At 48.4% G+C, this 13,586-nt stretch overlaps 1 protein-coding gene across 1 annotated transcript; it reads right to left on the bottom strand.

Annotated features, from left to right (window-relative positions):
- Positions 1 to 3,247: 3,247 nt before the first annotated feature.
- On the bottom strand, positions 3,248 to 7,459 carry RPL8 (ribosomal protein L8). The gene is made up of 6 exons (XM_056328525.1): positions 7,376 to 7,459; positions 6,980 to 7,123; positions 5,486 to 5,627; positions 4,838 to 5,056; positions 3,729 to 3,844; positions 3,248 to 3,447 (listed from the first exon to the last, which is right to left on the bottom strand). Exons 2-6 carry the CDS (start codon positions 7,115 to 7,117, stop codon positions 3,289 to 3,291), a joined length of 774 nt encoding a protein of 257 aa, XP_056184500.1. The 5' UTR covers positions 7,118 to 7,123; positions 7,376 to 7,459; the 3' UTR covers positions 3,248 to 3,288.
- Positions 7,460 to 13,586: the final 6,127 nt, after the last annotated feature.

Below are 13,586 nucleotides of genomic sequence, written 5' to 3'. Positions count from 1 at the left end.
TAAAGCAAGTGCTGTTCGGTCTTTCGGTGAGTGGAAATTTGAAGCCCATCTAAAGGAAGACTTTTGTGTTTCACTGGTATGGTCTTGGGTTTTGTTTTCTTTTAGCAAACAAAACCTTATACTGCAAAAGTAACCACTGAAATTCCTGCATGAACACTTAACATCTTTCTTTAAAAGAACGCTGGCTTCATTTCAAGATTTCTGGTGTCCTTGTAACCGTGCAAATCTTTACAGGAGGTGATTTCTTTTATTATTATTTTAATAATAAATATGGCTGTTGTTTCTGAAGTTTGACTATCTGTATAATAGCTCGTGTCCTCTGTGCAGTATTAGGGCTGGGAACTGAGACTCTCACCTATTTTGCTAACTTGCATTCAAAGTGGTTTTGTATTAAAGCTTCTTCGGGTAAATCTAGGAGCTCAGAAGTCCGTCCACTTCACCATCACCAGGTTGGTAGTTCTCTTTCCTGCTGTCTGTGGTCAGCAACTTCTCAACAGAAAGGAGGGTTTCAAACCGAGGGACCACCCTTCTGGCTGCTGGGGGGGTGGGGTGGCAGTGCTATCTCTTGCAGAGGCAGAAGGGCGACACTTGAGCGTTTAATTCCTTCTATTGGCATTTATGATTTTAGCAGTACCCGAGCTGTAACACCAAGGTGCAGCAGACATCCGTGTACGGCGCGATGGAGGTGATGCCAAATGAGGTGGGTAATAAGGGGGGCTATTTCCAATCAGTTGACTTCCCTGTGTGGCAAATCTCTCACCCATGAATGCCAGGACCAGCTATAGATCACGGTTAAGTGCACCAGATCCTGGTGACAAAATGCTCTCGATTGCCTGAATACCGTCCCACACGATACTGCCGTGTTTGCATCGCGTTGTTCAAAAGTAGTAAGCCTACACCGACGATCTTGCCAGCCAAGGTGGTAAAGGAAGGTGCCTTGCTTCTTTGCAGTGTCCCCATCTCGTTTAATTTTGGATTTCTACAGCATAAACTCAGGAGCCACTACCCTGTTGCTGAACCTCCTGCCTGCCACAGCTGGCTGACGCTCCATTCAGCCCACGCAGAGGCCGGTGGCTGACGTTAACATCAGTCACTTTTTCATTTGCCATTCAGTGCTTTCACAGATCCTCCCAAGCAAGTAAGCTTGTTAGTAACTCAATGGTCTATTTTTATAGGGTTTTTTTTATTCTTTCCTTGTCACATTGCTCCTAATATCCTGTTGTGTAATCTGCTGGAATTCACCCTGCATTCTATAGCTTAATTTAGTCCTTCAGTTTGGAAAACATTTTCAGTTTTTTGCCATTTTTCATTTTAGGTTGGATTCTTTAGAGCCTCTGACATCTTAGTCTTGACTTTATTTCCCTCTTCCCTCCCATTTCTTTTCACAAAGTTTTTGTACCCACGGTACTAGGGCAGAGGGGAGCATTTTGCCCCTGGATAGCATTTGGTGGAGTGGTCGCTTGCTAACATCACTGTGGCTTTTATAATTTGTTACGTTACTGGACTTAAGCCTCTTGAGTAATTTCCCCTCTGGGAGAATTAAGGTCTGATACTGCTCTCCTTTATTTTGTCCTGTCAAATCGTTGGGCAGCCTGGCTGTATGTACCCACTGCTTCACTAAGCAGCTGCTCCTTTCACACCTCCTCGCTGTGCACCACGGGGCTTGGCTCACTGCGTGTACTTGTGGTGTGGTGGTTCCACCAGTGCCGGAGGTTCCTGCAGCCTGATGGTCACCATCATGAATTCAGTTCTGCACCTACATGCACACATGGGCTCCCAACAATTTTATTCAAGCACCAACTTCCATAAAATTTCATCTCTGGCTTCACCTGCTCCTCTAGTTCAGTTTGTCCAAGTCCTCCTGTCCTACTGCTGTGAGATGTGCACGGCCCCAGGGACTGCTCCGTTACCTACTCACGCACTTAAAAGCTTTCCTGTGTGGCCAGATGGACATCCTTTGCTGCCACCAACTCCCCGTTTAGCACAGTTGCAGGGCAATGTTTGGAACATACTCTAGCATTTTTCACAACCCTGGCTTTCTTTTCCAGGTAGATCTTTCTGAAAGGGCAGTTAGAACGTGTTGTGTGCATTCAGGCCTACAGGATGTAAACAATGATAAGCCTCCCATTCATAGCCAAGTCCGTAAAAGGAGACTGTACTTTAATTAACAGTTACTTTTTGCAACACAAGCAATTGTTCTTGTCTGGTGAATGGACTCAAATCTTCAAAAGCCACATACTACTGTTTGTTTTTACAGATTTTTTTTTTACAGATACTTTTAGCATTGCATCCTGTACATTTGCATTAAATGTATTGTAGCTGCCTTCAGCCCTGTATGATATTTATTTCTGCAATTATTCTGTACCTCTAGATTTCTCACCGTAACTCCACCTGATAGTCTGCAGGCTACTGTCAGAGCCTGGGACCAGCAATGGAGGTGGCAAGTGTCTGTTAAGAATCTCCTTCCCTAGAAAAGACATGGAGTCAACAATTCCAAGTGTAATTGGAAACCCCTGGTTCCTGCGAGTCCTTCACGCACATTTAATGCAACTTGTTCTGGAAGTTCTTTGTACCAACAGCCTGAGACTACAGCTCTCACACGAAGAAACTTCTACTGTATTTGACATACTGGACAACTTTCTTTATCTGGGCTCTTGTCAAGGTAGTAATTTGAACATTAAATACTTCAGCTGTTCTTCTGATACTGCTTGGGAGGAGTGTTAAATTTAGATCCAAGTCAGAATATGGGCACATAAGCAAGAGCTTCTGATCTCATAGCAAAAACATGAGAACATGAACGGTACTGGGGGTATATAAACAGAAACAAAACTTGCCCTTGCTTTTTTAGATTTTTCCCAAATGAGATCTAGTGCCTTTCTTCAAGGTGTGTGGCTGATTGGGTTTTTTAAATGACCTTTTCCTCTCTATCTATGTGTGGCCAGCTATGGTGTTAGTTTTGAGGGTGGATACAGAAAATAAGATTTTCTTCCTGCTCAGCATTCCACTGGAATCCCATCAGTGTAAGGTCATGTGCGTTCGTGGTGGTCTGGTACAGGCATTTCAGGATCACTGGCATTATTTTAACTGCTCTATGTGAGCCACCCCTGCACCTTAAGGGAAAGAAACTTTTCCTCTCAAGAGCAAGGGGGCAGGAAAACACCTCATCTCCACTCACAGCTTCCTCTGTTGAGTATCATCCCTACCTTAGCCACGCTTCAGCCACAGATAACTTGAACTTCACACAAGCTCCGTTTTAAAAATTTATTCTGTAAACTCCATACTGGGTCTTTAGTTCTCCTTTTCCTGCACAGTCTTTGTGCCCCGCAGTCTACCTGTACGACGGGCAGCAATGAGACCAACTTTGCGACCAGCAGGCGCATCTCTCCTGATGGTTGAAGGCTTGCCAATGTGCTGATGGTTACCACCTCCAAAGGGATGTTCTACAGGCTGTGGAAAAGGAAAGCAAGTCCTCAATATAATTAACAACAGAGATGAGTAATAACATTTAACAACAACAAACCGATTTAAGGGAACAAGAAAATTTAACTGCTTCATTTTTCATACAGTGCAGTAATTAAAGTACTACCTACCCTAATTAAATATGCAACAACAGGGTAATCTGTGAAGCTTTCTTTCCAGATACATGCCAGACTCCTCCCCATATCAAACAAAACCTTTCTAAACCATAAAAAAAAGAAAGTGAAAACTCTAATTGAAAATAAACTCACATTCATGGCCACACCACGGACACGTGGCCAGCAGTTTCTCTTTGCCTTGTATTTGTGATAGGCACGGCCAGCCTTCAGGATGGGCTTGTCAATACGACCTCCACCAGCAACAATTCCTGAAACAATTGCAGGAATGGTTAACCACAAATACAACAAACAAGAGTGCAAAAGGTGTTCAAGAACAAGGCTAACTTTCATTAATATTCAGGTTCTAAGAATAAGCTTCAGACCCATCTCAATCAATCCCAGCTAGTATTTTCCAGCCAACCCCAACAGTGACATTCGACTCAAGCTACTAGCCACACCTAAGTGGTCTGCAAGGGGACCCATACTTTAATTAGTTTCTCCATCATACATACATACAGGATTGAGCTTAACACTTTCTAAAGCATTACCAGTTTTATTGCTAAAATTTCTAGGGTAACATTAACAAGTTTTCAGCTAAAGAAAGTATGAATTGAAAGAGCTCAGGGATTTTCGACAACTTGAACACCTAGTTATTTCGTTATTTGTTTAGTCAATCTTACTAGAGTGAGACCAGACATTACTCCCTCTGGTGTCTTTCTTTTCAGAGGTAGGCAAGTGTCACTGGCTGACTGAGTACAACACCCTTCTCAGCTGCCAGTCAAGTGTACAACAAACCTGGTAAACCCTCCGCTTTTTGACAATGCTATTTCCATTCTGTGTCAGATCTTCTGGAATACTTCGCCCAGCTGACACCACCTCCAGCAACACCGCTTCAGACTCAAATGTATCAGAAGCAGGAAACCATCAATGCGTTTTCTGCCTAAGCTCTTCCCCAAGGACTGCAGATTTTATAGGCTGAGCAATTCCATTACAGCTTGAGGACAAAGAGCAACTACTTTTCTGTCCTCTCACTAGGTCAAACCACCTCCAAATTTAAGTTACCATTAACAAAAAGTAATACAGGCATAACATGTATGTATGTACTGAAAAAACTGTAAAGTGTCTTGTACCTGTGCACAATCCTTGGTCCAGTCTGTAAATGGTGCTATTTTCAAGACAGCATTAGAAACTAGGGCCTTGTTAGAAAGCTTGCTTTAGCAGCATGTAAACTCACTGACAAGGTCATGGTTGTCACTCCTTACCAACAACAGCTCTGTTTGCAGAAGAAATCACTTTCTTGGAGCCAGAAGGCAGCTTCACTCTGGTTTTCTTTGTTTCAGGGTTATGAGAGATAACAGTGGCGTAGTTTCCAGAAGCACGGGCCAGCTTTCCACGGTCACCAGGTTTCTCCTCAAGGCAGCAGACAATGGTGCCTTCCGGCATGGTGCCAACAGGCAGAACATTGCCGATGTTCAGCTGAGCTGCAAAGAACAATCAGAGCATCAGCAGCCTCATTCCAGCTCTTGCAGTACAACTCTATCTAACATGGGCCTCTGTGCACGGAAGGGCACTGCATAAGGGCTTCAGCAGCAACGCGCACAGGCACTTTTTATTGTTTGACTTGAAACCTGAGTTTCACATTCATTGTAACAGAAAGGTGGGCAAAACAAGGCTCTGAGATAGAACAATCCAAACACTTGACAAAAATCCCAGTTAGGCTTGTTAATCAAAACAGGCTGCATAAGGAGACTGCAGTCTCCAAGAAGGAAACCCAGGTTTGCTTAAAGCTAGTGGAAGCTGCTGCTTTGTGATGGCTCGCAACTGTACTTAAGCATCCCCAACTTCAGGTATTACGACATCCGCTTTAGCATTCTGAAACTGCTCAGGCAACGCACTTTGTCTTGACTCACCTTTCTTGCCACAGTAAACAAACTGACCGGTATGAATACCCTCAGCAGCAATGAACAGCTCAGTTCTTTTCTTAAACCTGTATGGGTCACGGAAGGCAATCTTGGCAAGGGGAGCACCTCGGCCAGGATCATGGATGATATCCTGTTGGGACACAGATGTGCTTTAGAGCAGGATATGGCACTTGTCATGGGTTCTGCAGAAATCAAAGAACTAGAAAAATTATTACTACTACATAATCCTCAGGAGGATACTCCCTTCTAGAGGGATTTTGATTTCTCCTACATGAATGAGTTGAAAATTCACATTTCTAAGAATACAACCTCAAGTATCTGTATCAGAAAACAGTAACTACTCCGGTTAAGTGTGCTGCTTAAAACTACCCATGTCTGAACTGTTTTATTCCCGACACTGTGTGGATGTCAGATGTCTCCATGCTAAGAAATTCACTTTCACTAGCTGCCCAATCACCCTGGGGCAGAGACAAAGTTGGACATAAGCAATGATTTCTCTACGTGTTTTTTTAGAATGGAAGCGTTTCTAATCTTTTGGTATTTACTACATTTAAGTTATATAAGCCCCTCAATGAGGAAGCACAGATTTTTCCTCTTGGAAAAATGTGTCAACTCTGCCTGAGATTCCAATACAAAACCACATACTCAGACTACAGCCAAGTAATTATAGCACTTTAGGATGTGTCCATTTTCCAGGAAAGCTCAGATGTTGTTGGTGTCCAGTATTAATGGTTTTTCTGCTGTTTCCAACCCTGTCAGGCAAATCCCCCATGTGTAAATTTAGTCAAAATTACCTACCTCGGTTTTATAATCAATTATGCCAAGTGTGAAGAAAGTTCCCTCTACGGCCTGAAAATGAGCTTGCTCTAAAAAACTGAAGAGACAGCTAAGGCGTGCAGAATATCTAGCCAGGTAGCCAGTGGCACTGTTTGCAGTCTAAGTCACCGACACCCAAAAACTACCTACAGGACGCCTGAAACACCGTATCATCCCCCAAACACAAGTACTGCCTTACCCCCTGCCCCCACCACTCAGGGTTGAGATGACAAGATACTACTTAACAGTTTAGAAAAATCGATTTTTATTTTTAAAGATGCAATCAATTATGCAGACAATTCCCCCCAGCCCCGTTTCATGAGGTACAGGGCATCCTTAGGCAATATCAAAGCACGCCGATATTCCTACATTCGTAAAGCTCTGACAGAAAATCGCACGTGCTGCCAGCTTCTTTATCTGAGCGCTGTCACAAACCCAACGCCGTTTGGCTCTCCAGGGAACACGGCTGGCTCAGCAGGGCATGAGAAGCCTGAACGAGGCACAGCCCGAACGCCTTTCGGCGCAGCTGCCGGAACTGCAGGTCCCGGACACCCGCGGGATGCAGGGGGCCAGGTACCGCAGGGCCCAGGCGCTCGATGCCGAGGCCGCCGAGGGCCCCTCCAGCCGCCCCCCGCCCCCCCCCGGGCAGGCCCCGGCAGCCCCTACCTTGACGATGCCCTTGATGTACCCGTGCCGCTCGGCGAAGTCGACGGCGCGGAGCTTGGCCGGGCCCTTCCTGTGCTTCACGTGGGCGCGGAACACGGACCCCGCGCCCTTCCTCTGGCCCCGGATCACGCGGCCCATGGCGCCCTGCGGGAGGAGGGCAGCGCGCGACGCCCGCCGTTAGCGGCGGCGCGAGCCAGCGCTACACACACCCCTTCCCCCACCCCGCCACCGTTAACGCCCGGCCCGGCCGCAGCAGGCCGTGGCCCGCGCACCCCCAAGCCGCGCGCTGGCCCGCCCGGGGCCCACGGGGCAGCGCCGGGGCGAGCGCCAGCGCGGCCACGCCGCGACCGAGGGGCGGATGGCGGCGGATGGGGGACGCGGCAGCCGCGCTCCTACCTGTGCTCCGGCCGGGCTGGGAAAGAAGGAAGCAGCGACGTCACCGCGGCGACAAGCCCCTTCCGGCGCGGGGAAGGCGGGCGGCAGTCGCGCTGCCGTGACGTCACGCCGCGCCGCTGCCAGGCAACAGAGCTCTCGCGGGCCCTGCGGGGGGGCGGGGCAGCACGTGGGGCCCCGCCCCGCCCCGCCCGTGACGTCGCGCCGCTGACCGCGGCGGGGGCGTTCCCGCGGGCTGCCCCTCCCCCCCGCCGCCCCAGGGCGGGCAGGTCCCCTAGTCCCGGCTGCTGTCGCCGGGCCGGCGCCGGGCCGTGCTCGGTTCCCCCCGGGGCCAGCCTGGGTTGACTTGGCGGCGCCGGGCGTGAGGCGCCTCAGCCCAGGGCGGCCGCGGTAACGGGGCGCCGGGCGGGTGTGCCAGAGCCGGCCCGTCCGGGGAGCCCTGCCCGGGCACTGCCGCGCCGGAGTGGCCCCGGGGGGACGGGGCTTGCGCCTCCCGCTCCCGCCCGCCCTGCAGGCCGCGTGCAGGCGGGAGCAGCTGCCGGGCCCGGGGCTGGCCGGCCGGCCGGGGAGGCGCCGCCGCCGCGGCCCGGTCACCCTGTGCGGCTCCGGCCTTCGGGGTTTGCCTGGGGCGGTGACTGTTCAGAAATGCGGGGGGCTGGTGACGGCCATCGCCTGCGGACCCGGCCTGCAGCCGCATTCCGCGGGCCCAGAGCCACCCCGAAGCCAGCCGGCACAGCAAGCCCTTTCTTCATTAGCTGCATCAAAGGTGCTGTCTGCAGGAAGAGGCTCCTCGATGGATCTTATTTTTTTAATATTTCTGTATTCTGATAGCTGCAGATTCCAGGCTGGGAAGTGACTGAAGATAAAAAACCCTGCAGCTGTTTTAAGCTGTCTTTGCCAGATTTTTATCCATATTAACTTAGAGCATAACTGAGAGACACTGCGAAGCAGAGGCGATGATCTTAGCGTTCGTAATCAACTTGTGCTACGCCCTGGAAGGGGAAATGAAAAGTGCCTCAACTTCCCTTTAGCAGTGCACTAGGTTTTCAGCATTAGAGGCCCTTCTTCCCAAAGAGGTCACTGCTGATGACCCAGTTCACTGGAGGTGGACTATTTGACTTTAGATTGACTCACTGGAAATTAGGAAAAGCTCATCAGTGTAGGCCCATACATGCCGTTGCTCACCTTGCCTTGAGCGGAGATGAACCTAAGCATCTACCATTTCTTGATAGATAGCTTCCCCACATCAGTCTTCCCAGCACAAATGGAAGTCACAAGCCTCGTTATGGGAAAAAAAAATCCTAATACTAAGGGCCCTGAGTCCCGATCCTTGTCAGATACAGCCACCGCAGGTAGAGAGATGAGCACAGCTGGTTGTCCGCTCTGCCCATCTGCTGGAGGTTACTGTGCCTCCAACTAACAGCCAGTGTGTCAGCTTCTCAGCCTGAGCCCCGTTTGACATCCTACAGCTTGACAAACTGCCACTTACTTTGGTTTTACGTTGATACACTGAGTGTGAATATCTAGAGACTTTATCACTCCTGCTGACTTCAGCTGTGGGAGCAGGAGTGTTGTTAGTTTTTGCAACTAAATCTGACAAGAATCAGAGCCTTAAGAAGCTATCTGAATTTCCAAATAATGTCCGTATAACCAGCAAATTACATCAGTCGCTCCTCTTTCATGTTCTTAGTACGGACTTAGTAATCAATTATGTAAGAAGTAGTTGTGTAATGATTTAGTACACTCATTCATTTTATTATCCTGTATCAACTATACTTTTTATTAATTTTATTATTTAATTCATGGTGCAATCTTGCATACTGCTGTCACCATCTGTGAAGCTGTAACCTTTCAGTTATACTGTAAGCTTGGCCAGCCGCTTGCTGTAACCCAGTGCTATAGAAAAGCACCCAGCTTGCCAGCTGATCGTATGTTAAAATGCACAGCTGGGTTGCCCTAGCTGTGTTGGGCATGGATGATGGCAGAAGTCTGTGGTGGGATTTACCAGGAAAGTTCAACTTCCCCTGTGCCAGTCCCAGTTACAAACACAGACAGACAACGATTAAAATACAAAACTAACATTTATTAAAACAGCAAGCAAGGTTATGAACATTGAGACAGCAAAGATTAAAAAGTAGCAAATAAAACAACTAGCAGCAACGCAAAAATACAAGGCTCCATACTTGCAATCCTTACGGAAAGTGAGGAGGGTCACTGGGACAGACAGTAAGGTAGAAGGTCCTGCAGTAGCTTCTGCCTAAGTGTCTGATAATTTTAGGGATTTCACACTGAATATATATACTGTAAGGGAAAAGATCTGATAATCATTACAAACCTACCGGGTACCAAGCTGCAACTCGATATTATGTACTTTTGCATTGTGGTATGCAAATCGTGTAGCATCGACTGCCTTGCGATACTTTCTGTAGGAATGACATCACAGCACACTACAATAGTACACTTTACCATTGTATCTTTGTCCTCTAGAGAGTAAGACAGCACTAGCTCCCTAGTTCTGCACAACTCTCCAGCTGTGCCTTTATAAAGGCAACAGGTCACAGTCACAGACAAGTTTTCGTGGCAGTAATGTCGAGGTCTGAGGCCTCATGCAGGCCAGAGCTCAAAAGTGTGATCTGTATCATCACCACATCACTGCCAAGGTACTGCTGCAACATGGAAGGTGAGGCTGACACCAGAATAATCCCTTGCTCCTCCTGACCAGCCTGTTGGGATGTTCTGAATATTGTTAAGAAATGTCTGTACTGTAACTGTATGAAGAATTCTGAGTTCACCATCACAACAGATGCCGTTTCAGCCTTCCCTCCCAGTAATGCTGAATGGTCATTACCTATTTGTATCACTTCAGGCTGTGCTTATGCATCTCTCTGGAACAGAGCATGCTGTGTGCCCAGGCTTCCAGTGCTGATACCGTCCAAGCTGGCTCTTAAGTATTTTTCCATTAAAAAAACCCAGGAGGAGGCTGGGAGTATCCCTCTAGGTCTCATCTCTGTATGCACTCATGATTTTCTTCTGGTGCATACATGGGAGGTTTTCAGGGTTTTGCACCCAAGTTTTCTAGCCTTGACGGAGTTTGGGAATCAGAGAAGACATATAAATAGATGACAGAACTGCATCAATGATGATGTAACATTGATTTCTCCTGCTATGAGAGACAATGTTAGCTAAACGCTTTCATCATCATGGAATAACAGCATTGTATTACCCGATCCAGCCAAGCACGGACTGAATTCACAGGAAGGTTAGATATTTTGTTTAGCTGTGCCTTCAAAATTTCATGGTTCCAAAGAAATGTAAGGAAGTAGTTTACGTATGATTGCAATTAAAAAATACTGTCCAGGGTTTGTCAGAACAGCGTTGCTATGGGTCGTGCCCTTTAAATCTTGATGCTGAATATGAATGTTGGGCACTACCAATGACCGCTAGTCTGTTGAACTTTTAGGAGGCGGAGGTGGTGCTGTGGTTTGAAACAAGGCTGTTTCCCTCCTCACTAAGCCCCCATTGCCGGGGCTGATGTCATCTTCCCAGAACCTGTCCGTGGGGGATTTTGCTGCATGAGGAGGAGGTGGCAGTGGCAGAGGTACAGCAGGACAAGCCCATGCTAGTTAACACAGCAGAAGACATGGAGCTACTGAGAGCACAACAAAAGCATCGCCCACCAATACAGGTATTGCCTGGCATTGCCTACCAGCAATGCTGCTCTGCAGCAGCTGTTCTCTGGTGCAGCTTCATGTCCTGAGATTTTGGTGTTCAGGACATCATCTCTGGCGACTGCAGCTGCTTTGACGTAAGACCTTACTGCTTTGCTGGCTGCCCTGCCTCTCATCCAGGACTTTCAGCATGTGGCATGGCCAGTATGCTGGATTTCCCTAGCCAAGGCCTCTTTTCCCACCACAATTCAGGCTGTGCTGAAGCTGGGGGAACAGGTTCATCTGCCTGAGGGTTCTCTGAGGCCTGGCAGCAAGCAGGGACCTCTAGGTCACCTGGGCACATCCTGTGCAGATTGACTCTGCTGTACAAGGGCCAGAGGTCTAAAGCTCTTGGGAAGCCTTGGCGTGCATGCGTTACGCACACAGACAGGTGCATAGAAGTCTGGATGGAAGTCTAGCAGTGCTAGGCAAAATAGGGTATGTTTCCAAAGCACAGCTGCTGCACATCACAGCCTGATATTTTGGCAGCAACTTTGTTCTTTGGCTGCTTAAACTACAACACTCAGCATGCCTCTGGCTGAGGCATGGCCCCACATCCTTGCTACCAGGGCAGTTAGGTTCAGCAGCGGGGAAGCACCCACGCTGCTGCGGAAGGCCAGGTCTTCTGCCACTGCAGCTACTTCCACAGGACTCTGCCGGTTGGAGCCCTTCCTCTCGCATCTCCCTGTGAACAGCAAATTTGCTGAGGTGATGGAGAAAGGATAAAAACTACCCCCCTCCCTGATTCTGTAAGGGTTTTGGCAGAGTCATGGGTATGCTGCTGCAAATGCAGGCTACTGCTTGCATGGTGGGAACAAGTCAAGGGTGTATGGCCTTAATTAATCCTTTCATGACAGTCACAGGCTAATTTGCTAAAGGTTAATTGCACTGCAAATAGCAGAAGGGGCGGTGTTCTGCTTGCAACAGATGGCAGCCACTGAGAAATTTTGATGAGGTTGCTGTTTGGAGAAGGGGAAGCAGCAGCAGCAGCAAGGTTTCTCTAGGACCCCCAACTCTGTACATCTTTTGAAAGGGAAGGAAATAAAAGATGGGTGTAAGATTCATGGGAGTGTTTCCTCTCTGGGAGTAGTATGCTACGATGAAAATAATCCTGACCTCCTTCAGGTGGGCACGTACCTCTGTTTATGGTCTTGCTGACCTCTCCGGGGCTTTGTATGGGATTAGGAGCTGACACGAGGACTCCAGCCAGGCTGCAGCATCACAGTTCCAGTCTGCAAAAATAACATACCTGCTAATCCTCAGCAAACACACTCAGGGCGATCCTATTACTGCAGGCTGCTGCTCCCAGAGCAGGGCACAAGGGGTGCAAGTCACCTGCTGCCACACAGACACAGGAAGGGCCATGGAAAGGAGCACAGGCTGCTGAAGCGGCAAAACCTTGCCTCCTGCTGTGCATCCAGAAAAACTCCCTGGACTCTGAGGAAGCATCCTGGGCTTGCAGTATCCTGTAGCAAAGGAGCCTTTTGTGAGGATCCCCTCCAGCAGCCCCCCCAACCACCCTCAGCATCCCAGTGAGACACAGTCCACTTGTCTGTATTCAACTCTTCTGGCTTTTCACAGAGGAGACAAAAATCCCTCTGCTGAGACGCCACAGGTCTCCATTCCAGTGACTGCTCCCAAAATAAATACCTTTGCTCCCTTCAGAGGAACTTCTCCTGAAAGAACCAGCTTCTCTTCACTGTCTGGGAATAAATATTCTCCCTCAGCTGTAACCCTGCTCCCTCCTCCCCAGCCTGTCTCATTCCTAAACCCTGGAGAGAGAGCTCCAGGAAAATTACTTGAGCTTTCCCTTCTGCTCTTGCATGAAGCAGATGAGGTCTCTGGCCTCATGACAGCCGCTTAATCATAATTAAGTTGTAGCTCTTCTCTAAACCTTTCCTGTAGATATAGCACTAGGTGACCTGGAAGGAAACCTTATTCTTTACAGGATTTCCTGTGTTTGTAGATGATAATTTGCAAGGCAAAAATGTACGTAGAAAAATCCTTGCCAATTATCTAATGTGCACACTCAGCCCGTGCTCCCTTTTGAGTTACTGCTTTCATGCGTCAGCATAGGAGGAAGAACTGGCATCCCTCTCGCTTTGTCAATGCTCGTGGTGTTCACTGGGCTTAAGAAGGTGTGGCAAAGGCATTGCCCGTGGGGCACAAGAGACTCTAGCTGTGCCAGGGCAGGTTTTATCACTTTTATCACAGAAGCACAGAGATAAGATTGGAACTGTTTGCAGAGGAAAAGACAGCAGCTGGGTGACTCTGCCTTCTTACCCAAAGGAGCTGGCTTCTGTACAGCCAGGCCTCTCCAGGAGGGTATGGGTTTGCGAGCATGTTATGTTATTCGCCATCTAATGACAGTCTGGTTTCCTTGCGAGAGGGGAGACCCCGAGCTGCAGAGGTGGAAAGTCCCAATCAAACCAAAGCAATTTACACTTCACAGATGGGTTTAGCGGTGCTTGTTAATTAGGTTCTGGTGACCTCTAGAGGCCTTTAGC

Source organism: Falco biarmicus, chromosome 2 (assembly GCF_023638135.1).
Source record: "Falco biarmicus isolate bFalBia1 chromosome 2, bFalBia1.pri, whole genome shotgun sequence".
Lineage (NCBI taxonomy): Eukaryota > Metazoa > Chordata > Aves > Falconiformes > Falconidae > Falco > Falco biarmicus.
The sequence above is the reverse complement of the archived record's forward strand: the minus strand, read 5'-3'. Positions and strand labels throughout refer to the sequence as shown.